Here is a 26963-nt window from a genome sequence, read left to right as displayed (position 1 = left end):
CACTTCTTTTCTCCAGAAAGGGTGTCAGAGTCTCCGGAGATGGTGCCCCACGTGTACAAGTACAGTTTACTGGAAAACAGACACACACACAACTCACCATCAGGAGACCTGTGCTCTAGTCCTAGTTATTACCACTTATGATGTGCCCTCAGGAAAGTTACCAACTCTTTTGAGTCTCACTTTCCATCTCTGCAAAATAGAGCTTATCCCTTCTTTGGCACAGGCCTCACAGGACTATTGTGAAGTGTGAAGAGAGATGATTTCTGTGCAAGTGCTTCACATACTGCAAAGCACTATACAGGCAGGGTGATTATTAAAATATTTTACCCCCAAATCCTTCTTTATGCAATGTGACTCGTATTAACACTCAGTACCTGAATATATCTTCCTGGTGAATGAAAAGCCTGCAATCACCTGTTTTAGCTAAGATGGTTAGAGATCAACTTGAGATGTCAGGAGCAGACCACCTCTGGAGGCTGGTGTTTCATTCAACCATCAAAGATAAGACCTCAAGTCCCAACTCCTCAACTTACAATGTGCCATTGATTAGAAAGCCAAAGGGTTTCAACCAAACAGTATAAACCCAATACCACATGGCAAGCCCATATACTACTAAAATATGGTGCTTATCTTACCACATCTCATATCTCATCTGCTGAAAGGTATTTGGCTTTTTCTATTGGATATATGAATATACAAACGGCAGAATCACTCCCTAATGAGATGGCTATATGGAACTTCCTCATGTAGATATGCATATAGTAGAAAACTAAGTGTAGGAGAAAGGTACATAAACAAACTAGACAATACATGCATCTCTGCAGAGAAAACACCTCAAATAATCATCATCAGCCAAGCCTTGTGGTCCAATTCCACCCATTTTCAATGGGGGATAGGGTGTTTTAGATCCTAGTACAATGGGCTGTTGGCTAATAATTATTGAGTCCTTACTATATGCTGGGCACTACAGAACCTAAGGGCTTTACGTATATTCTGATCTCTAATTCTCTCAATAGCCCTGCTGCTATTATCCTTCCCCATTTTAGGGCTGGAGAAACTAAGCTGTTTAAGTTCACCCAATTTACATGTGGTACAGTCAAGAATGAACCTCGGGCCATCTTACCTTCAGAATCCACACACTTAACCACTGTCTCACTCTGCCTTTTATATAAGCAACAACAATTAAAGTAGGATCAGTACTCATATTCCCTTTGGAAATATTTTCTGATAAAACAAATGTCTCAACTGGAAAGAATGTCAGAACTATTTAGATGCACCTATATGATAGCTGTTCTAATTTTTTAAAAATGAATCAGCAATGGAATAGAATCTACGGAGATGGGAAGCCAGGAGTGTGAACTACAACTCATTTGCCCTTCCCTAGAACCCCTGGTCTCATTTTCAGCTCACAGGATGGTACTATTGACTACTAGACCTTAGTGTGGGTAGAAAATTTTTTTTCAGAGAATACCTCATATTAACTTACCAGTGTTTTTTTCATTTCATTCCCTCACCTTCTCAAAAAACATCTGTGTCACCTAACATTTCTACATAAACCCAAAATAGAAACCCCCAAGGCCAACAGCAGAGGAAAGATTTCATTCTTTTTTTTTTTTTGAGACAGAGTTTCACCCTGTTGCCCAGGTTGGGGTGCAATGGCATGACTTCAGCTCAACTGCAACCTCCGCCTCCTGGGCTCAAGTGATTCTCCTGCCTCAGCCTCTCAAGTAGCTGGGACTACAGGCGCCCACCACCATGCCTGGCTAATTTTTGTATTTTTAGTAGAGACGGGTTTTACCATGCTGGCCAGGCTGGTCTCGAACTCCTGACCTCAGGCAATCCACCTGCCTTGGTCTCCCAAAGTGCTGGGAATACAGGCATGAGCCACTGTCCCCTGCCGGATTTCATTTTTAAACTGCACTTCAGTGTGAGATGAGCTTCAGCTTCATTTCTACCTGCTGCCCCTTTCTGAGGGGTGGGTGCTGATGGGCTGGAGTGAAGAAACACCAGGTAATAACATCCCTGTTCTTGGCATGTTCTTTACATGTTAGGCAGCCCAATGGTGCTTTACCTGTGCTACTTCACAGAAACCTTTCAAGGTAGGTGGTGATTTTTCCATCTTAGGGATGAGAACACGGAAGCCCAGGGATAGACACCCAGCTACTAAGTGGCTGAGCTGACTTTTAAGTCTGGGTCTGACTCCAAAGCCTGTTCTCCTGCAGCATCATGCTAGGATTTCCTAGGAAGGAAGCCAAGAAAGGGACACAGGAGCAAAAGACCCCACCCTTCTTCGATTATAGTACATCCCATTTGCTGAGCCAGAAAGCCCTGCAGAAGGGTAGAACAGAGAGGGCTCCGTATTGGGTTGTTCCCTCCAGCTCACCAGCAGGGATGAGGTCCTCTCGTCCCTCTGCTACATTCTCTCCCACACCTCACCAGGAAGCTGATCAAAGAGGAGTATCAGTTTGTGTGCTCTACATGGACAGAGAACAGGCAGTGGCCAGGCTGTGAAAGCATTTAAACAGACCTGCATGGTCCAGTCTCCTCGATACTAGCATAGGTGGCTTCTGAACATCCAAAATGTGGCCAATCTAAACTGAATGTGCTCTAAGTGTAAAAATGCACAAGATTTTGAAGGCTTTCCAATAGAAAAAAGAGATAAAGGAATGTAAAATCGCTCATTAAAAATTTTTATTATTAATATTTTTACATGCTGAAATGATAATGTTTTGGATATATTGAGTAAATAAAATACAGCATTAGAACTAATTAGTACAATTAATTACTTTTTAAATGTGCCTGCTAGAAAATAGAAAATTATATATGTGGCTCACATTACATTTCTATTGGAAAGCGGTCTTAGAGATCGTGTTAAATAATCTGTACTTTAAGAACAATGGCAGCCATTGTGAGCTTTTAAACAGAGACATAACATGATCAGAAATGAATTTTAAAATCTTACTTTGGCTACAAAATGGAGAATGGGCTGACAAAGGCAATGAGCCAATGTGGGGAGAGTTCTACAACTTCTAGAAGAAAAAAGATGACAGTGGCTGAAACAGTGCTTATAGCAGCAGAGATGGAAAAAGCAAACAAATGTAAATCATATTTAGAAAGTAGGGCCCATGAGATTAAAATTTTAAAAAGCATACATTAAAAGGGCCTGTATCAGGGATGCCTCCCAGGGTTTTGCTATGAGCTGAGTGGACGGGGCATTCAGCATTCATCGTCTGGTATTTATGCATGTACAAAAAAGTCTATCAAGTATCCTAGGGTCATACCAGCCTGTCTCCATGAAGTTCCCCTGCAAGAAGCATGAATCATAGATGCTCTGGGGATTTTGGAACTAGTGCATGCTGTTCCAAAGTGCTTTCCTTCTGAAGAGCTCCCAGAAGTGCCTCAAGATTTTGCCAAGTCAAAAAACACTTAGGAAAGCTGTCAGAAATGATGGTAACTGATGCTAAGACCAGGAAACAGGCTGAAAGCACAGCAAGTGGGATGGACTGGGGTGGAAGAAGGGTGGGGTCAGCGCCAGTGTCCCTTTCTTGGCCTGTTCTCTAGGAAATCCCTGCATAATGCTGCAGGGGACAGGCTTTGGAGTCAGACCCAGACTTAAAAGCCAGCTTGGTCACTTATGAGTTGGGTGTATCTGCTCCTGGGCTCCTCTAGGGTTCCATGTTCTCATGCCTAAGATGTGAAAATCACCACCTACCTTGTAAGGATTTCATGAAATGGCTGTTATCACTCAGGCTTTCTCTTCCACTCCAGCCAAGTCAATACCTGTCCCTTTCGAAGGGATATCGGGTATAAACAAAACTTAAGATCATCTCACCTCTCACAGGTGAAAGCATGACAAATCTCAGTAAAGGCTAGGCAGGTTGTTCTGGTGTTAACTACACAGGGAATCAAACACCACCCCATGACTGCTGTGGCATCAGAGGCCTGCTCCTTCTAGGGCAAGCATTATCATGAATAATTAAAGCCAAGCTCTGCTTATCAAAATAAATGAACAAAGGATGCCTCTGACACAGTAGTCCTCCCCCTCTCCAGCTTTTTTGGTTGTTTTAGGAGACCACTTTTTCTCAGCTACTGCTCCTACCAATTTGATCATCTTCAGCGGCATGCCTATCAATTTGGGAAAATTAGCAAGCTTCTCCTCCATATGGAGCTGTGGCCGTAAATCACAAATATGAGTGTGTGTAAAATTATATAGCATAGGCCCAGTGTAATAATAAACACATTTATATTTTATAACTGCTGTTTTCTCCACCTTCAAGCCGCTTCACTGCTTGGGCCCCAGAGGTTCCCAAGCACTCCCCACTGGCTCCTGCGTGCGGCCGTCTTGCTTTGTGTGCAGTTTAGATCCCCCTCGTCACAGACTGCTATCTGCCAAATGCCAGACGGCTCTTCTCTGTGCTGTAGTGGGCAAGGAACCATTCCAGCTTACAGTTCTCTCTGCAGCAGAACACAGACACAAATGAGCAGGTGACCTTTCAAACCACGTCAAAACGGGCCCTTGACCCAGAGACCTCAAAACTTCAGTGGGTTCGCTGTCTAAATCACCCAACTAAAAAGACCTATGTTTGCACAATGTGATTGTATTTACACAAAGATTTAACGCCTCAATAGAGCAAAAGCTATTCAGTTAATTTTAATTATTGCTTTATTCTTCTTGCAACAGCTCTTTTTAAAAATGCTTAACAGTGAGCCTATGGTAATTGATCCTATAAGCTTTGTACCTGTGGTCCTTGTAGCTCATACAATGACAGGAGTGGGAAGGTGTACGAAAAGTTTTCCCTGGCTGTAAAGGATTCTTTCCACTTTCTGGCTTTGCTCATTGACTATTCTTTTTGTATAAGATGCACACCAGGAAAACCACAAGAAAACGTTTAAGATCTGACGGGGGGGGGGGGGGAAGATACACAGGTGGATTAGAAAGCATTTTAAATGCTTAGTAGCCAATTATAAGCAAGGAAAAGGCTATTATCAAATCGGGTCCAGGGCCCATCAACTCTAATGATTTATTAAGGTTATTTCCATGGCAGGTAGAATGAAATAAAAAGGGGAAGTTTGAAAATACAAAGATGTACAGGAATACAGGATCACACACAAAAATATCTATAGACAAACAATCCTTAGAAGAGTGGAGCCCTCAGGGGTAACGTGTTATTGCTTCTGCCTTTCAGGAATTTGTCTTTTGGTATTAATATCTTTTCTTTCTTCAGATCTCTGGAAGATAATATAAGTGCCCATCACTCTGAGGTTCCTGTAGATCCTTTTGACAGAATGCTAGACAGCAGCTATTCTTCTTCACTGTGTGCTTTTCTGAATTCAGAGGAGAGACTGCTGCATATCTCAAGCAAAATCATAACCTGAGTTTGGGATCTTTGCCCATTAGTAGACTTACAATTCCTGTATTTACCAAGGATTTTTATTCTTAAGACTTCTAACCCCTCTATACATATCTTCAAATAACTGGGCAAAAACAAAGATAAAATAAAATTATCCTTAGCTCCACACCTACCATACAAACAAAAATAAAAGCACAGAACAACTCATTTCTTCAGCCTCACCTAGCAAAGCTCTGGTTTAATTGAGAGAAGCATACAACTTACAGACCAAGATCCATCCATCCATAACTTCCTTCGACCTCTTTAAGGCATTTCCATTTGGATTTTCAGCTTAGTAATAAAGAGGAATTGCTAAGGTGCATTCTTTCCAGGGGTTCAAAGAAAAGTTTCTATTTACTGTTTCTCATCATGAATTATCTAAAATATGCAAATGCACTAGTACTAGACATCACTTCAAGAATCAATACCTTGCATTTGTTTGCGCCTTCAAAACTTTCTTCATTAAAATAGGGGAAAACCAACTAAGATCAAGGATTCTTAAGTTCAACCAAAATAGAATGTAGGAATATATAAGAAAATCACTCAGTTTTCTTAGTTATTCTGAATTTGTAGTCATACTGAGCAAGTAAAATAACAACAAATATTAAGCCATTTATTTTTCTGAACTGTAAACAAAACTAAAATAATTTATATTGTTTAACTTAGCCCCCCAAAAGAAATAACTGATCCCTAAAGGAAAAACAGAGTAAGGCAGGCTCTGTGATTGTTCAGCAGTGAAGCCTTTCAAAAATGATTCTTTGAGCCTCAGTTCCCTCATTTGTACAATGGGTATAATGAAAAGATTTACCCAATAAGTGAAGGTTAAATGGAAGGATGTATGTGAAACACTTGGCAACTGTAAAGATCAATACAAGTGATATTATTATTGCTTACTTGGGTAATGTACTAACATGGAGCAGCCATTCCCAGGCTTGGTACCCAATTGCTTTTCACTCCCAAAGCCAATGAGTATGAATGCCTCGGCCTACCCAATTGCTTTAGCACATCTGCTCTGGGAAGCTGACTAAATAACTCACTGCATCTTCAAGTCATCAAGATAAATATTACTAATTCCCTACTGGGTCTAAAACTAAGGTCCGATAACAACCGTGATCCAAAACATGGCACTCGGCATGACCCCACGAGGCCAGCTCACTAATGGCAATCTCTCCAAGTGGCAAGGGATAAGCTAATATATGTAAAAGCCACAGATGTCACGTATTCCCCACAGCCGCATTCACATGTATGAGAGGAATAAAGTCAGCAGTATTATCTCCAAACAGCAAGGACAATGCCATACAATTATAATAGCATATTGTCCATTGTATCTGGGGATGACACGTCTGACAATGTTATTTTCTATGCACGTGAATGTAGCTCAAAGGGCCAATGCATAATTCACAGCTCTTGACAAAATGCAGACACAAAGTATGTGCCCATTAGATAAAGCCATTTAAATCTTTTCCCCTGAAATAGCACCATTCTCCCTAAGAACTCAAAAAGCTTCCAGTCTGTTCCTCATGGTGCTGGTGCAAACCAGAACCAGAATGGTGAACAGTAGGAAATGCACTGAAATAGCAAACACCAGCGCAATATACGGTTTTCCCAATAAAAGTTTCCCAGGGAAAACACGTCACCCTTATTTCTTCATGAACAGTTAATCTTCTTTTTGATAACGAGGAAACAACTGTTACATTTCAGCAAGGCTACAGTACTGGAGAAAACAGGTAGAGAATGACAATGGTGTGGCTCGTCAGCACCCAGTCAGCTAGACCCATTTCCTAGCAAAACAACTCACACACCAGCCTGGCAGCTCATGTGATCAAACCACTGCCTCAGTAAAATTTCAGATTATTACAGGTCAGGTGCCTTCTGCAAAAGGGGAGGGCATGGCTCATGAAGGGTCACAATCACAAATCTTCAATCTAGGAAGTTAAGCATTTAGTGGAGGCAGGAAGATTTCTTTCTTATCATAAGGGGAAAAGTGGCACATCATCTAAGTCCTGACAGAAATAATAATAATGCAGTATTTCCATTTAGTCAATATTGCTAAAGATCATAAAAGGGAAGAAGGCAAGACCTGGTGGGTAGTCTTAAAAGGATAAGGAAATGTTTTGCAAGTGGTTCAGGGCAACCTACGGGGAAGAGGACAACTAAGGTTGCATTAGGCCAGGGTTTCTCAACCTTGGCACTGTTGACCCCCAGGCCCATATGATCCTTTGCTTCAGGGTTTGTCCTGGGCATTGTAGGATACTTAGCAGTATCCCTGTCCTCTACTTCCCAGATGCCAGTAGCATACCCCCAACCCCAGATATGACAATGAAAAATGTCTCCAGACATTGCTAAATATTCCCTGAGGGACACAATCTCCCCAGTTGAGAACCACCACATTAGGCAACTAATGAATGATCACACATTTTGGGAGAGTGGCTGGACCAAAAGATTTGCTCTCACACACAATGGCCTCTTCAGACATTGATAGGATGTCCCAGTAAACTTCTTAAACCATTGTGTGACTTTCCCATTCCTGTTATGCCCTTATTGGCTTCAGAAGTTCTTAAAAGTTCAGGGAAGGCCCATCTGTGTGGAATGTTCTCCCAGAGAGCACAGGCCACATAAGGTTTTGAGCAAAACGTGTCCAGTTACAGTCTGACGGGGGCTGGATCCGGCTCTGCTCCTCAAGCACAGGGTAACTGCCCCATGCAAAGGGCACCTTTTTCTAATTCACACAAAAGCATATTATGGTTTAGCAGCAGCCCTGCTGGGAGACTAGCAGCCATCAGATTCTTCTTTTCCAATTTTGTCAACCGGTTTACTTGATGTCAAAGGTAGAAGCTTTGTGTGGCCATGAGAATTAGCAAAGCAGGTTTCAGGACTGAGGAGAACCAGGGTTGAAGCAGCTCTTCCTTTTTTCATTCCCCAAAGCATGCTTGCTTGTATGCCTGCACTCTCACTATTGCTTTAAACATGGAGACATCAAAAGAAAAAAGATCTGCTCTCCCAGAAGAGTACAACGAGAGGAAGCTCAGAAGTATGCACTGATGTTCTAACCATGACCACCATGACCACCTTCAGCCTTCAAAGCCCCCTGCCTTGGGTTTCCAGGGTCTTGCCAGAGCCACAATGAGGCTGTGTAACCACATCCAATCAACCAGTGAAGAAGATGGCTGGGTGAGACAAACTCCCCAGACTTCTTTGGACTTTTCAATCTATAACCTGCTTAAGTCAAATAGGGACAATCCATAACATACTTGCAAAGTTGCTACTCTGACAATCTGCTGTCAACAAAGATGAAACACTCAAACAAAACCACCCCCCTCCCAAAGTCAGAATATACAACTTGTCAAGTGACAAAAAGACATTCTGACTTCAGACGGTTTTTCATAAATGGCTAAATCATTTAATGGGCAAATGCTTTTGAGTGATTAACAACTGGTCCTTTTAATAGAGGTAGCAGAAATAATATTATACCTGGTCTATAAGTTGTCCTCTGATAAGATGATTTTCTTTTGCAATCTGAATGCTACTGATGGCTAGCTGGTTTCCTTTAGATAGGTGTTAACACTGCGATCTTCTCTTGATCATCCTGGCCTAGTTAAAGGCCTTCTGCCTATGTTAAGGGTACTTTAAGTAGAAATGATTCCCTAAAGCCTGAATTTATCTTATGGTAGAAGGGCTTGTAGCTCAGCCCAGGCCTCCTCCTGCTTCAACTGTGATAGGGTATGGTGATCTCATTAGTATGGGAAACCAGTAACAGCCATTAGTGTCAAATAAGAGTTGCCTTTGCTAACTATTTCTGTGCACAGTCACACAACATGCACTGAGTTTTCTCAGTAAAACAGCTCCTTCCCAGGGGAATAAAGCTGCCTCTTCAAGGGGCCCCAATTTCCATACACTTTCTCAACCATTTAAAGTAAAATCTCCTTGGAGCATCACTTCACTTCTGAAGAATCTTCCCTGTCACACTTCCAGTGAGAATTTCAATCATGATGAAATGGAAACTTCTACTTCAACAGGAGACGACAACTATATGTAAAGTTATTACCTTTTTATTTGTTTTCTCAATCACAAAATTGATTTCAGATTTTGCATCACATTTGTTCATTTACCATCAGGAAAGCAGCTATGAAGCAAAATGTGTTATTGCCATGTAAATGCAATGTCCCACTGAAAAACACCAGGACATGTGCTGTGCGCATCAAAGGAATAAAACCCATAATAGGAAAGTCAAGGGTCTAGAAGCCTCCCTTTACTCTTCATAATAACACGGTCAGGAAAATCCCATAATGTGTTTAGTCCATTCTATTTACTACTTTATGTTCTGATATCAAGAAGAATGGCTACAAAATAATTTGGTCCATTTAAGAAATAAAATGGCACTATCCTTAAGATGTTAAAGATGCTGTCTTGTTGTAAAGTATGTTTAATATCTGCACAAATTCTATTACTACCCGTATCAAAATATAGGTATATAATATTTTGCCAGGTTTTTTTTTTTCATGAAGAAGACCAAATCTGTCATTTAAGTGATGTCTTCAAATGTCTTGGTTCCTTTAAACTATTTTTTAAGTTATGCAGAGAAAGAAAGACTTAAAGACTTTAATGTGTCTCCACAGCTAAAGGATTTAGTTGAGAAGGCAGGATGAGGGGCCGCAGGTGCCAGACATTGTGTAGAATTTGCACTTATGCTCCATTAATTGCCAGCATATCTTCCTCTCCCTTTTCCTCCCCTCTCCCGGACTAAATCCCTCTGGAAAACAGCAAAGCAGCAGGCCCAGACTGGTACCCAGCAGCAACACCAGGAGCAGAAGTAGCCAATTACCCTCCAGAATACAAAGGCGGTGGGGGGAGGTGGGGGGGGGCAAATGATGCAGTTACCTAGCAACCAGAAAGAGCAGAAACAGCTGTGTAGCAGGCCCAGGCTGGTACCCAGGAAGAAACAGGATAGCCAATTAGCACACTGTATTTAATGCTGATGTGGTTTCCTAGTAACAAGCTGTACAAGTCTGTCTGTTGCATTTTCTCCCTCCCTTTCTCACATTTTCCTCAATCATGCACAGTATTACTATTTGCCCTAATTACTGTTTCTCCACTGCTTCCAGCGACCATTATTTTGTCCCCAGAGAAATTGGAAGAACTCAGGAAAAATCTTCTGTAATGACAGTATTTAGTTTCAAATTCAGTTTAGCTGTAAGCGTTGAGACACTAAACAACAACAAAGAATAAAAAAAAAAAAAAAAAAGCCAGCAAATTGCCCTCTGCCTAAATTTAAAAGTAGCCTATGATACCTTTTCTAAATGCTAATATCTACATGCAAATGAAACAAAAAAATTTAATACATACCATCATTTTGCCATACATTACATTTTCAAATAGGATGAATCCTCTGTGTACTTGAATTTATTCATATTGATTTTCTGACACACTCTCCTGAACACTAGGAACGTAAAATGTCTTATTACCTATATCAAGGAAGGGAGATGTATCTTTTGTTGCTCTTTTAAAAATACCAATACTAGCTTCAACAAGCTCATGACCAATTGAGAATTCAATATGAGGAAATCATTATTTCCTTTCTTCAAAAGAAGTTGAGTACAGGTGAAGGATGTTGCATATCCCATAATAAGGGAATTCAAAACGCCATGTTATAAGTTCACAGCCAAGCAACAAATTCCATGTGTTGACATTAAACTACACAAACACATAAAATGAAGACAGAAACTTTTAAATAGGACTACTGCACAGTCATTCTAAAATATTTCCTACCATATCTTGCTGCTCTTCTAGATTCGAATATGTACCAGAGTCAAGCTTTTTCTTGGTTGTATTCATTAGGACACAGATGATAGAATCCTACATTTTTTAGGGCATCTACTAGACTCCTAGAACTACTCACATTTAACACTGGATTCAACAATAGAACAAACTACGGTCCTTATTACAAAACATCCCTGCTAGGAAAACAGCAAGTGCTCCAGAGAAAGATATTAGATACCCCAAGACATCTACCTGGGCAATACTCTACCATAGAAGTCAAGTTCTTTCTCAACTAAGGATGGCTTCTGGTTTCCTGCCTGCAACAAAATGACTGATAGCTTTTATCATCTTTAGCTCACCTAGTGAAACAGATCAAACTATGATAGCCCAACAAAGTTGAGATTAAAACATATTTTTACATTATTTGCCTGAAAACAATATGTACCACTTTACTGAATTCCATAGATTAAATGTTATAGTAATGGAAACAGAATACATTTTGAAGGCAGAAACAACAAAAGGAGTCTACGTTTTAGAATACCAGATGACTAGTTTAGAATATAAAAGGAGTTTTAAACTGTAAATGCATTTTATTTTGCAAACAAAATAAAAGGGGTCTTCTGTGAATGCAGATGACTTCTGAAGGGAAGAAAAAAATGATGTGAGGTGCAAAAAGAAGGGGGTCTTCCAAGGAAGCTTGGTTTAGGACAAAGCTGGACTGAGGCTCCATAAGGAACAAGCAATGGGGCATTCTGATCTCCCCTCCCCTAAAAGATTATGGGGTCCCATCCTGGGTCAGTCCCCAGCTCACCTAGGTCCATACACATACATGTTGAAGGAGAACATAGGGCAAACAAAAATATGGGACAGATCATGCTAACCTTATTCTCACTGCAGACATCCTTAAATAATTTAGGTGCTTTCACCTCTATTATATAAGCAACCATTGGTAACTATATCAACACGGGTACATTGAGGAATGAGGAGTAATTCCACCAGTGGTTGGCTGAGTAACCAGTACATTAAAAAGTCACCAACTTTTAATTATTTTAAGTGATCTTGCCTTTACCAACTTAGCTTAATAATGTCACGTCAATACATTACTTTAACAAATTGTTGAAAAGATGCCCCTTTTAGAAAATGTAGAAAATCCAGTAGCAGAGGAGGGGTAGATGGCATGGGGATGGAGTGGAGTGGGGAATGCCATCCCAGTTCCCAACCCTCCCCCATCATATCTCCCTACCTGTTTATAGACTCCTGAAATTCTATTAAGTCTCCCATAATTGAAGGTTAAAAGACGAACAGAAGATTAAAGTGTTATACAGCTGTGGATGGATATATAATCCACCGACCACAACAGTCTACAGTGTATTGCTACCAGATCCTTTCTGCTGTGAAGGACAGAGGAAGGCTGCAAAGGCAGAAAGTGACAGGGTACAGGAAGGGATCAGATATTAGGTACTCAGGTGGGGAATGCAGAAGAAAAAACCCATATTTTAGAAAACAAGTTTGCCCAGGGCCATCCAGTTTAACTCCATCAGGGTAAAGACAAATTGAAACCATCTGCCAGGAAAGGGTTAGGCGTTCTCCATTTGGTACAGGAGTAGTCTAGCAGAGCTTAGTGTCACATGATACGTTCTGCTCATGGTGGACCAGATTCCCAAACAGCTGCATTTACTCGTCGGAACTAATTTCCTTATATAAAAAGTTTGTTTCCTGATGATCTGTTATCAAGGTTTCAACTGTAATTTCTACTACATTCAAGCTGGATATTTTTCAAGGAAAGGTCATTTAACAATTATTTTTCATCTGTCCTTATATTTTAATTTTTTTAAAAAGAGGATCATTCAAAACAAACTTGTTTAAAAAAATTATACATGAGTTTCTTAAACTGTTTTTTCCCCCCCTAATTCAAACACAATCACTATATTATTGTTTCAACTTTAGGAGACAGAAAATTCCTGCCTACCATCAATTCTTATAACGTCATCTTAGCCTTCACTCTTTACAAACCTCCACTTAACTTTCCTCAAACCTTCCTTTATTATATATACAGGATAACCATGATCATGATGGTAATTCATACTCATATTATAATAAAGTCTGTACATTATTTATTAAAGGGAACAGTTTTCCTGTAAGTTCACACTTGGCCTTTTCAATGTCATTCTTTCATTTACACAGACTTCTCATGACCCTCTTTTTTTCTTCTCTATCAAACAGAACTGGCCAACCCTTGAAATCTCAGAATTTATAAAATTCTATTACTTTCACTGCCTTTTCTGAAATGAGATTCCTCTTTTCTCTTCTCCTTCCTCCCAGTTCCCCCACATTCCTATCCAGGCTATATTCTCTTCTGAGATCAGGCTCCAAATATAATGATTTTATGAAGCCATATTTCAGGCTTTTGTATCAAAAAGTAAGGTCCTCAGCAATAAGAGAGGGACTAGTGTATGTACAGTGGGTGTTCAAAAATATTGTTTATTATGAAATACTCATTAATTTCATGTTTTTCTTTCTCCTCCATTCTTATTTCAACACACTTATTTGCTTTATGACTACCAATTATCCATTAAAAGGACATCTGGAATAGGCGTCCCACAAAGCCTACATTTATTATCACAGTATAATGATAAAATAAATGTGCTTGCTGCGTATATGCTGAGTTTAAGCCATGCTCCCCAATATATGTTTACATTAATTTATCTTCACAAATGTTAGGAGTTATCACATTGCTAAATTATCATGTGGTAAAGTTCCAAGATTTTACTGAATCAGAAAATTCTCCCAAAGATTGTTTTCACCACCTCATTTCATACCCTTTCTTTACAAACTTCTCTTAAGCTCTTAAATATGCTAAATCCAAATTATCAAACCCTCCTTCTATTCAGCTCTCTCCACCTCGTGAACTGAACATTTAACCCTTATTCTTGTTTCCATCCCATAATGGGGTTTAATGAGTTTCTGCCTCAACACATGGATAAACTTCATTAGCAGCCATGTGTCTCAGCATATTAAAGGCCCTTTAATGCCTTAAAATTGCCCCATTTCAGTTGCTATTGTATAAATTCAAAGAATTCTTATCTATGGCACTAGGAGGTTGAAAGTGGTCGATGAACCCCCTACAGTTCCACACTGAAGTATTTAATTTTATCCTGCTGATACGCCTGACCTTGAATTAGAGCTTCTATTTATATAAATTACTATATTATCACATTGGCATCATTTAAAAAGATGAACAGCATCAATAAACACTCTATCCAGAAGGAGAAAAGTGACTTGTTATCTCCGAATCTTCCATGCTGCCTTTGATTGCTGATGCAAGCTCCTGCTTTCATTACTCCCCATCATCACCCTTTAAGCACTCCTTCCTGAATGGCCCACCCTGTTCTGCTTTGCTGGTCACTCCAGGGTACAGTGCCTGACATCTATGGGCACTTAACACCTGTTCACAGAAACACTGAAGAACAAATACAGTAAATAAGAAGCAAAATAATCTACTGAGTAGGATATAAGCCCATAGGTCAGGAGACATGCGTCTAATTTAATTTTTACCAACAGGGAGTTGCACAGCCTGAGCTAAGTTGTTCATAGCTTGAACTATGACCTTTTTTTTTTTTTGGTCCTGAGTTTCTCCTGTGTTATGATACTACTTACCTTTCTTATTTCATAGGAACAGTGTATTAACATTTGTCATTTTAACACGTGAACTGAAACTGGTATGTTTCTCTTTAATACTAACATTTAAAAAAATGAAAATAGTAATGACCATAAAATAGTAGCTTTATCAGCAACAGTAATACGCCTGGAAATCGAAGACCATTTCGTTGTAATTTCCATTTCTTTGTAATGTACTGCTTCTCAGTCACCTTGATGAGGTTATACATTTAAGGACCCTCCTAATTCTTACCCATTTAGAGGATATTTAGTTTTCATTGTCCATTTGTATTTAAACTATACATTTTTAATTTCTTCATAATAATGGGTTAGTTTTTAAAAACTTATTTGACTTGTTTCCCCTTCATTAGTAAGCACAGAAGTTAAGAGAGCTCCGACTGGAACAATACTTTTTGATGCAAATCCTTGTCCAACCATCTACGATGAGCTGTTGTGATGCTGAGCAAATTACTTGACTTCTCTGGGTCTCATTTTCCTCATCTATAAAATAAGATAGTACCTATGTCATTGGGTTAGTATAAGGATTAAAAGGGTTAATATTTGTAAAAGATTTAGAACATTGTCTGGGAAATAGCAAGTGCTTTATACGTATTGGTTGAATAAGTAAAATAAATTAAATTTCAAACTTTAAAGGCCTTTCATTACACGTAGGATATAGCACTTCTGTTTGCATTTTGAATGCTACCCTGGTCTTTTTGTTTGTAGTATTTTTAGCCACCTTTTCATTTGAAAAATAAACTATTGTCCTAAATTCTGATTAAACTCAGAGATTGTGCCACTTTCTGATTCAATAAGATGGGCCCCAAAGCAAAAAAAATGCTAAGCAAATTGCACACTAGTATTGCTTTTTCCACATGAAAAGCATCCTGTTACGTTGTTCAGTACAAAATCTAGAGAATGCTTATCACCACCCATGGTTTAGGTGACAGCAACTTCAGTCTACAGAGACAGCCCTCCAAGCAGCACATAAAGAGAACATGGCTTCTTCACATCTCCCTTCACTGCAACAAACAATCAAAGATCTAATGACTGACCTTTGTCCTGACTTTACCAACATGACTCACTCTTAATAACATAAATGTGGACATATTTTTATACGGATTTTAAATTTGTAAAGTCTGTTCACTTAGCACAAAGCATCATTTCAATAAAAGGTTTTTAATATCTTCTCAGAAGTAAATAAGAAGAAATGTAGAAAATCTTTCTTTTTTTACATAGAAACTATTAAGATTTTTTAAAATTGATTTTTGCTGAGAATGAACATAAAGTTTTTTTTTTTTTAACACTGGAAGTGGAGGTTAACTTTCATCAAAATATAAGGATTATTTAGCTGACTCCAAGAAGATGAATACAACTATGATCATAATGGTAGAATTTTTGAGAAAGAAAAACATGTGAAGACCAGAAAAGAGAGCGGGAGAGAAAGGCCTGCAATGATTTGGCTGCTAAGAACATTTTTACGCTTATGCCAACATTAAGTGCACTCTTCCTAATGAATAAACCATATATCTATTTTTTTATTTATTACTTCTTTTGAGATGGAGTCTCACTCTGTCACCCAGGCTGGAGTACAGTGGTGCAATCTTAGCTCACTGCAACCTCTACGTCCTGGGTTCAAGAGATTCTCCTGCTTCAGCCTCCCAAGTAGCTGGGACTAATGGTGTGTGCCACCATGCCCAGCTGATTTTTTTATTTTTAGTATAGACGGAGATTCGCTATGTTGGCCAGGTTGGTCTCGAACTCCTGATCCGGCCTGGTCTCGAACTCCTGATCTCAGGTGATCCACCTGCCTCGGCCTCCCAAAGTGCTAAGATTACAGGTGTGAGCTACCGCACCCAGCCCATATGTCCATTTTTATACACTTCCTTTTACTAAATCTTGCTACTTCATAATATTCCCTTTGTCCCATGCCATACCTTGTCACCCTCCACCTCCAGCTCAGTACTCCCATCTGTAACTTTCCTTCCTTGGGCAAACCATGTTTGTGCCCTAGCTACCAACTTGAACATCTGCTCCCTTAAAAAATAATAAATAAAAAAATCACCTCATTGCCTAATATCCTCCAGGGCAAAAATTTTGAAGGATTCAGCATTCTCAAAAAACAGCCACAGAAGGGAAAAAAATGCGTATCTTTTTCAGCTCAGTAAATTCTATCTATATAAAGATTAAATGAATAATACCTTAAAAATTCCTCAATGCAAACAAATCCATGTTACCAATATGTACTGTCTTCCTTTATGCATTTAAGAGGGAGACAAACACATTTTATTTTATTTCATTTCTTCACTGTATCTCCTTTGCAACATATTACCATATAGAAGAGATACAGCATATATCTGCAACTCTAGAGAACAAAATCCAAGTATTTCTCTTCTTCCTCTGGATTGGTATTCTTATCTCCCTTTTTTCCTGTCCCAAAACACTCCCAAACTGAAAGATAAGAAATATTTTGACTGAATTAAAGTGAGTCCTGTGTTAAAATAGCTTGCGTGAATCCAACCAGAGACCATTTAAAAAAAATCTTCATTTCCCCATTTGGTCAGCAGCTCTCCCAACTCCAGTCTTTACCATCAGTAGCCTCTTTCCAACCTGAATTCCCATCTCCATATACCTTTGCCTTCGAGTTTTTACCATCCATTTCCTTTATATGTTTGCACTTAATTTGATTCCATCCTTCATGCTTTTTTCATTATTCTTAGTTCACCTACACCACATAAATTAACACCTTTGTTTTCAGTTTCCCATGTGCTCCAATTCACGCCAATTGCAAATAAATACTTCTGATTCTCATCTATTTCATCCAAATTAATTCATATTCCTTCTCCCCATTCTCCATTCCTGTTTCTACCTCCCCTTTTATCTGTTTCTCTTTCTTATAGCACAGGTAAAATGCTTCTGCGATGCAAGGTGTTGTGGGAGGAAAGCCATCATTTTTCTGCCAGATTGCCAACTTCCATGGGCTAATGCTTGCATGTCTAGTTTATCCTCCACAACCTGTATTCACAGGTGTCATCACCCCACATCCCATTAATCAAACACTGGGAATGAGAGGGAAAAAGCTTCTTGCTGTTTTGCGGTATTTAACTTTGGCTAACTGGCTTGTTTGTAGTTTACAAGGCTGTTTTTTCACTCAGTCATCACTAATTAATATCAACAACAATAGTAATAACTACAATCAACCCCAGTACTATCTGTAATGAGTTCTTACTATCTATCAGGTATTTTGTTTTTTTAGAAGTATTTTACAGGTATCTGCTCATTTAATATTCAAAACGATCTAGGAGGTGGACATAATTGTCTCTATTTTACAAATGAGGAAACTGAGGTCATAAATCTAGGAAATGATACTGCTAGGACATAAACCAAAGTCCACCCTGATCACAAAGCTCAGCTCTTAACTGCTCTGCAATACTGCTTTTCTAACAATGCATGGTGCCTCGCTGAGCGAATTCCCTATAGGAGTCTTCCCACTTTAGTCCAACATAAGGCAAGCAGTTGCAGATGCCAGGTAACATAATGAGCGCCACCTTGGTAATCACTCTGAGTAGATAATGCTCAAAAAAACAAAGCACCAAATAATGCATCAACAGTAACAGTCACCCTTCTGACATCTCTGTTGGAAAGGGGATAAGAAAGAAGAAGAAAATGCTCTGGCCTCCCTAAAAAGAATCTCTGCTTTCCCAGAGCTGTCCAGTTCCATGCTAAGCAGGATGTGCCTTTAGTGTCAACAGTTCAGAAAGTGTCCATAATGATGAATTCCATAGCCCCAGTACAACACAACATTCTTGCCCTTTCCTGCCTTCTCTGGTTTCCTGGAGGGGCCAGGAGATTAGTCATGCACTCCAGCCTGGGAGCACTGCAATGTCTTTCCAATGTCTCGCCATTACTTTACTCATTGACTTTAGAAAGAAAGAAACACAAATAAAAACTATCTTCAGGACAGTATCAAAGAAGCAAAAACTGATAATAGCATGAAGCATTAGCCTTGGTGAATGTGAGGTGGTGAACTGGAACCTAAATTCTGATGGGAACCCATGAATAAGACTCTATGCCTAAGCCACAGGACACATTAGATTAGGAGACTGTCCTATGGACCAAGCAAGAGTCACACGGGAAATTGAGTTCAGAATTAGAGGAATACAGGCCTAAGTCCTGGCGTGCAAGGAAGTAATGTCAGTCCTCAGCCTTCCATCGGAATAACTCTGAGGTTCAAAACAGTGATTTCCTCTATCACATATTATACATTTGAACTTCAGGAAAGTTCTTCTCTACTGAACAAAAACAGTTCATGGACCTCCAGAACCTTAGAGTTGAAACCTAAGAGCCAGATTGTTCAACAGATGTGGAAAATGAGGCCCGGTGAGGTAAAGGAACAGGCTCAAGGCCACACAGCTGGTTAGCGGTGGCAGAGTTAGAACTAAAGCCCAGTTTGTTCTAATTTTCTAGCCAACAATCTCTCCCCTGCACACTTCTTTGGTGGCACTGCCCACAAAGCCCCACAGAGCACTACACTTTTCCTAGTTCATACGCTATCACCCATTTTTCAATGCTTTTATACTTCCACTTACACCTTTGGGGATGCTCCCTATTCAGCTAGCAGTGTGCAAACAGTATGCAAGAACCACACAGGTAACATACTGTTAGAGATTCACTTAAAAACCACCAATCACAGTAATTGCTACTAGCATCCTAGTAGCCCAGGAAGAGACACCACCCCTAAGCTCCAATGTCAAAGCAGAGAACAAAGACCAATTCCAAGAAAAATGAGTCTCACTCTTTTCTGTGTAAACCCCACTCTTCCGAATTATCCCACTGCTCAAAAGATCAGTATGATTGAAGCTTAGAGGTGGTGTCTCTTCCTGGGCTACAAGGAGGCCCGGGGTAAAATACACAATCCTCATCCCTCCCCCACCCGCTCTTACCACACACATAGTAATGTAATCACTTTAGCAACTTCTCAGTAACAAGCTCATTAAAAAGCAATTCTGCCATCTCTCCATAAAGCACGCGCCAGAGAACAATGCAAAAGAGGAGATGCCAATTAATTATAGAATGATCACATCTAATGAACTCTGAAACCCTCCTGCTGTTGGTGACTTTGATGAAAAATCAGGATGCTGGGAAAACAGTGAATAGGGACACCCTAGCTACCTTGTCTAACTGTGAATGCTTTCAAATGCATCCTCAGATCCCAGTGTTGATCAAAACTGTGGAGCTACACTTGCTAAACAATGCAAAGTGTCAGGAAAGCGACAAGTGTCTATGTCACAGGCAGCTAGAAGTCACTGCTAGAGCCCCCTTCAGCCATCCTCAGAACTGTGTGATTCTATGCTGTGGTTGGCACTGTAGGGACAAAGCTGTGTCCTATGCTTGGGACATCTTGAGATCTTAAGGTAACAAGTGAGTCATTCTTTGTCCCTACCTGGGCCCTCCCGCCTGTCTGTCACTTCCTCATCAGCAGGGGTGCCACTCCTCAAAACAAAGAGGAGCCCTCCCACATGAAGAGGCTATAGGAAGGGAAAAGAGAAAAAACCACGTGCGGCCAAACTTGTACCACTACCTGTGTGAGTCCTCTGGTGGGCCTTTAAGTGGGAGCTTTTTGTATAAACTTTCCGGCACCCGTTAAACTGACAGCGGTGAACTCTCTTCTTGTTTTCAGGACACGCTTCAGCCCCTAGCCCTCCTTGGTCACTGTCGCTCTGTCCACTCTTAACGGCCCCCGCAGCCGTCACGGCTGCTGCTGCTGTTGCGACCCCTCCCACCTTTACGGAGCTCAGAGCAGCCTTCTTGGCCACCAGTTTCAACGTCACCGTGCCATCCACGGCAGAGAGAGTTTGTGAGGTTTTGACCAGATGGCGGCTGAGCTCAGGGGACGATGGGGGCGTTAATGAGGTCACTGCGTTGAGCTGGGCCTGGTTGACGGCTGTGTAGCTGTCTAGAGAAGAGCTGGCCGGCTGGAGGCTGAGGCAGGTCTCAGATAGCAACTTGTCCCGAGAGAGCAAGATGTCCACTGCCGAGCTCTTCTCACAGATGGCGGCTTCCACAGGGAGCAGCAGGGGGTCTAAGCGACGGAAGCTTTCCTCAATGCACGGGGGAGGAGAAGCGTGGAGGAAACAGTCCAAGTCCTCACCAAAGGTCTCTGAGATCCTCCTGGGCTCCGTTTGTAGGTAGCGTTCCAATTCAAGGCATGTCTGCAAGAGGAAGAAGGAGGGAGAGAAACAACCATCAGAGGCACAGAACACCATGAGGCCTCACATTGACAGGCAGAGGGGGAAGGTGCAGAGAGAATGGTTTCATGGCTTGTATCAGAAATGCTCTAGGACAGGATCTGACCTTGTTACTTATTCTCTGAATACCTCTGAAGGTTCATAAGGGTCACATCACATGATTTCAACTACTCTAGCTGAAGGAGAACTAGGGCCCCAGAAGGACAATCTCACACCTTCAAGATTCCAGAGAATATCAAATGATGATCTCCTGCCCCTCAATCCAGTTCAGCAGGTAAGATGCTCCAATCTCCCTGCTAGAAATTTTCATGTAAGCAAGAAGCAAACAGAAAGACAAGGTTTTCATACTAAGACAAGACTTCCCATAGTCCAACTTCATTATTCAAAACAGACTTGAGTACATCACACAAGTAAGTCAGTTTTCCCACTTGCTCTGAAGAACAAATTATGTTCACTCAAGCTAAGAGGTGACCTCAGTAACAGTCAAACAACAGCAAGTCCTGCCGTGGGGATGGATTTCATAACAAGCAGGAAAGAATATTGTTCTAAAGAATGTCTACCATAAAACTTTTGAGGCACAAGACAAAACCCTTGTTATTTATAGCAAGTCATTGAAAATACAATGCTGTATACTTTGTGGCAAGGGGCATAAATCTCATTTCGATGGTTTAGCATCTCTGACTACATGATAAAAATAAATTCAAATACAGCTATTTAGACCACTAAAAAATAGGACCCAATATATTTCCACATAAAGTTTTCACCTGGTAAAGAAATAAGCGAGAACAAACAAGTTTACTGTCAACAAATCTTCATCCATGGCACTCATAAGTCTTTGTAAGATGATGGAGTGATTTTATGGCAAAAGTAGACATTTAAGAAGTTTGTATTCTAAAGCTCTCCTCACTTAAAAACCCTACAATTCCAGAATCTTGTATAAAACTATGTTGCTAACTTGCACTATCAGCTCAATTTGCTCTATCTTCTGGATTCAACAAAGAACCACTGATGGCAAATTTAAAATGTGACTAGCTCCAAATTTACTACCCCCGTAAAGCTGCTATGTTTTCAACCAATGTTCTGATTCTAGGCGTTTATTCTATTAAGAATATATTTTAATGATATACCTAGTAGTGTTGTATCCATCAAGAATTTTATTTTGGTGACATTTCAAAAGACTGGTTCTTAATCATACTTCTGGTAAAACTCTGCATTACTGAATAAGAAAATCAGATTTTTAACTATGAATCGGCTTTGGGTCTCACTGCTGATTTTCAATGGTAAGAACTAGTGAATGGTTCCAGTCTCTATTCAACACTCATGTCACAAGTGTTCATTCAACTACTGTGCTCACAACAAGGTACAAGGCTTTGTATGCAGGAGAAGGAGAAGATATAGCAATAGATCCATGTGACGCAGGTATACAATAAACAACCACAAGCTAAACATTACATAAATTCACAAAGAAATGTGATACCAAAAAATAATATAAAATGTGTTGATAATTTCTAGGGGCTGAGTGGACACTTAATTCTACACTCTATAGTAATGTAGTATTAATCAAGGGAAGCTTATTGGAAAAGTAAGTTTTGGTTCTGCTTTACTTATTGATTAAATAAAAGTTCTGACTCAGTAGCTTCCCACCACTCTATGTTAGAAACCAATGATGACCTTCTCAGGTCTAGAAATATGAGTTATCCTCATTTGCTTCTTTTCTAAACTCTACTTCTCAAAAATGTCCCCTTCCTTATTCCTTCTCATTGATAGAAATTATAACTTACATCTTTCCAATGTTGAAGCCCTCAGTCTTGGCTCCATTCAATTCACTTCTGAATTATAAGATTCTAACCCTGAAACCTCCCTTCAGTTTCTTCTTCCCTTTGTAAACCATCACCTACCAAACACAGTGTCTGGCACCTAAGAAGTACATAATGTCTGTCAAAGACAAAGCCCACTTTATACTATTACTCTGATCATTCTACCTCTTCTACTCTTTAAAAGCCATATTTGAAACCCCACCCTGTACCATGCTGAGGGGGCAAACTCAGAAATGACCACTAATACATGTCTCTGGGAATACAACTGTAATGCTTCTTGAGCTTTGCCCAAAGAGCAGTACCAGATCTTTGAGATACAGATGTGTTTTAGGTAAAAATCCTGTAGAAGCCTAGACAACATACCAAGACCTTGTCTCCACAAAAACTAAAAGAAAATTAGCCAGGCGCAGTGACTTGTGTCTATAGTCCCAGCTACTCAGATGGCTGAGGCAGGAGAATCACTTAAGCCCAGGAGTTCAAGGTTGTAGTGAGCTTTGGTCATACCATTGCACTCCAGCCCGAGCAAGACCCTGTTTCTGCCCATATATATATACACACACACACACATATGTGTATATATATATCTATCAGCTGACTCATGGGGTATCACATGTCCTTGAGGTAGTTCCCTGCCTCCTATACAAGGTCTTTCACATACTCAGTCACCACTGCCTGTGAATAGAGTTTTCGTATGCCATTTCATTACATACTATCCAGCTCAAAGACTGGAAAGTCACTAAGAAATTGTGATTATTAGAAGGCTCAGATATCTTCATATTCAGAGTTCTGAAGGAGTGAGATATTCTAAACACATTTATACACTCTTCTGGGAGGGGGAAGTAACTTCTCCAGTATGCCCTGATGTGAACTGCAGGAGCACATGAGTTACATTTTTGATCTAAAGATGGAGAGACATCTGATCACTAAAATGTGGAAACACCTGGACTACTTCAGAGTGGCTATAATTTGCAATCCTAATACAGGGCATTCTTCCTCCTTCTAAGAATTGAAGCAGCATAAGTACCCACGAGGATGTGCTGGACAGCCCCATGAAATCATTATGAAGATTGCTGTCTTAGGAAATATGCCTCTTATATCCACTGTAGATGAAGTTTAGGTAGAGGAGAAGATTTTGTCAACCAGGGTGAGGGAGTTAAAGGCTTTTCTCATCAGGAATATGGAGATTAAAATATTAAGGATGAGGAGAATTTTAATATTCGATGATTTCCAAGCCAATGAGAACATTTATTTCAGTTGTAAATGATTATGAGAACTCTCACAAGAAGTGCCCAGATAGGCCAGGCGTAGTGGCTCACACCTATAATCCTAGCACTTTGGGAGGCCAAGGCAGGCAGATCACTTGAGGTCAGGAGTTTGAAACCAGCTTGGTCAACAAGATGAAATCCTGTCTCTACCAAAAATATAAAAAGTTAGCCAGGCATGGTGGCATGTACCTGTAATCCCAGCTACTCAGGAGGCTGAGGCAGGAGAATTGCTTGAACCCGGGAGGTGGAGGTTGCAGTGAGTCAAGATCGTGCCACTGCACTTCAGCCTGGGCAACAGAGCAAGACTCCTTCTCAAAAGAAAAGGAAAAAAATGCCTGTGATGTTTAATGGGAATTGAAGTATTAGTATTTCCTCATGGATTTTAATACATACACACATACATAATATATAGAAACAAATGTGTGTATGTATGTGTGAGCATACATACGTATATTTCATAACTCCACCCACTGAAAGCAGCAACAGACAAAGATAACCCCAGTAGTAATGAGCACACTTAGCCCAGGGATCTTGATTTCTAAATATCATTATTCAATAAAGGGAACCAGGATTCCCTAGACAAACAGTTGTTTGAAGGGCTGGAACAATGAAAACAAAAGTTGAGCCTAGAATATCATTGTGGTACCAAAAGATAAGGAAGTGCTCATAAAGTGATAGAGGAATGTCAGAAAAACTCAGAAGCCAACTTAAAGGAACTCTCAATGGCCAAATAGATAATAGGTTATAATTCATAAAATAAATATCCACAAATCCATATTGATATAAATGATTGAATAAATTAGAAGATGGAAGGTAAGGGTCAGCTCCTCATTATAGTAAAATTATGATTCAAAAACACAGAAGGAATGATGAAAATAGAAAATCATCATTAGGTAAACAGCAAAGTAATAATGATTACAAGTAAGAATTACCAATGGATGAGTAAACAGATGTATGATGAGAAACAAGGTACCTGCCTAGTCTCAAAGTATTCACCCAGCAAGATATTTATTTGTTAATTACAAAGACAAAAATAATAACTTTACAGGGGAGAAAACTGGAAGAAACTACCTTGGCCATATGATCAAAGTTAGCAGCACCAGGAACAAGTAATACTGATCACATGTACCCCTGATAGGATAATGCTGACAATGATAAAATATTATTCTATGATATTCCTGTCAAAAATGGATAACCTCAATCTAATCACGAGAAAACAGACACATTTAAATTGAGGACTATTCTACAAAAGAAATAGCCAGTTAATTCTTTAAGTGTTGGGCCACAAAGAACAAAGAAAGAATAAGACACTGTCACAGGCTGGAGGAGAATAAGGAGATATGACAACTAAATGCAATGGATCCTGGCCTAGATCCCAAACCAGTAAAAGGACTGGTGGAAAAGATAAGGTAATTCAAAGGAAATGTATAGATTAGCTAATGGTATTGTATCAATGATAATTTCCTGGTTCTGATAATTGAACTATGGTTGCATAACATTAGGGGAAGCTGGACAAACCATATTTGGTAACTCTATGTACTATTTTTTCACCTTTTCTGTAAGTCTAAACTAATTTCAAAAAACAGAGAGAAGACCCATCAGTAGACTAAATTTATAGTAAATTTAGACATAGAGTTCAAATGTTTTTCTACCAGAACCAGAGATTTACTCTGTTCGAATGACACTCTCTTGCCAGCAAACTCCAAATCTGAGTCAGCAGATGTCAGTTTAATGACATAAATTATGCCTGTCACCTTGGAGGTACAAGGCTTCCCTCAACTTGACCTAACCATACAACTTAAGGCTTGAGTCACTGGATCAACCCCCAGCCCCTAAAAACTCATTGCAGTTAGCAATGGGAAGGAAATGTTCCTGAGTGCAAAGCGATTTTCTTCCATATTTTTGAGTCACAAATGAGCTTTGTGAAGACTCTCTTGATATCTCAACTTTGAAATGCATGGGTTCTTCTCCTAGCTTCCTAATAAATATCACCTGAAGTTGGTACTGAAATGATCATCTTGAAACCTTTTTAAATACTCTCTTCATGCTTTTCATAGCCTTCTTGCTGTTGTAACATGCTTATTAAAAGTAATAATCCAAGACCTAGTTAAAAAATAATAGATTTTAAACCTATTACTGCCTACTATATCTGTGATAAATTTCCTATAAGGAGGACCTGACTTTTCTTCTCCATCTGTTTATTTATTCAATCATTTGTTTGTTATCAGTACGAATTCATATTTATTTTATTCTATGGATTGTAATCCACTATTATTATTATTCATTTTTGTTGCTCAGAGGCAGAAGTTTCTAGAGACAGGAGTTGAAAGAAAACAGGATAATTCAAGTTTTGTGGCACATATTAAGTTTATCAAAATCTCTCTGTTGCTGGCAAGAGGTAGTTACTTTCACAGCCTTGAGAAAAATGTAAGACACTTGGTCATATACGGGCATGATGCCAGGGTTACCAAATGGCTTGTGTTCAACCTGTCTTTATCTCATCAACAATTATGTGAAACTTGCCAGTCGGGATTGCAAACATGTCCTGTCACTTTGACCATTCCCCCTACAACCCTTACCTAAAAAGTTTCCTTCACCTATTTTTCTTCTCCTTACTTTCCCTCATGCCCATATGCTTAAAATAATCTTCCTTTCACCTTCCCTCCCACTCATCATTCTTTCATTCAAAGTTCAACATAAACACTATCTCCTTAAGGGAGCCCAACCTTCAGGGAGCCCAATCTAGGAAAAAATGGAGTAAAGAAAATATGCTTACTGTCAAGTGTTGAAAGACACCCCTCTTCCACCCTGGACAATTAAACAGTATTT

The 26963-nt window shown here is 39.7% G+C and overlaps 1 protein-coding gene across 9 annotated transcripts in view; it reads right to left on the bottom strand.

Annotated features, from left to right (window-relative positions):
* KLF7 (KLF transcription factor 7) overlaps positions 1–26963 on the bottom strand; it is a 482827-nt gene that overhangs the window by 28530 nt on the left and 427334 nt on the right. For 7 of the 9 annotated variants that reach the window (XM_064373105.1, XM_012446042.2, XM_012446043.2 and 4 more), the window contains one exon: positions 20383–21016. In XM_064373105.1, the coding sequence (XP_064229175.1) occupies positions 20383–21016 (634 nt within the window). The remainder of the gene's footprint in view (positions 1–20382; positions 21017–26963) is intronic. The other 2 variants (XM_012446045.2, XM_064373110.1) reach the window with 1 other exon arrangement.

Source organism: Aotus nancymaae, unplaced genomic scaffold (genome assembly GCF_030222135.1).
Source record: "Aotus nancymaae isolate 86718 unplaced genomic scaffold, 86718_ANA_hifiasm-v0.15.2.pri h1tg000008l, whole genome shotgun sequence".
NCBI lineage: Eukaryota > Metazoa > Chordata > Mammalia > Primates > Aotidae > Aotus > Aotus nancymaae.
The sequence above is the reverse complement of the archived record's forward strand: the minus strand, read 5'-3'. Positions and strand labels throughout refer to the sequence as shown.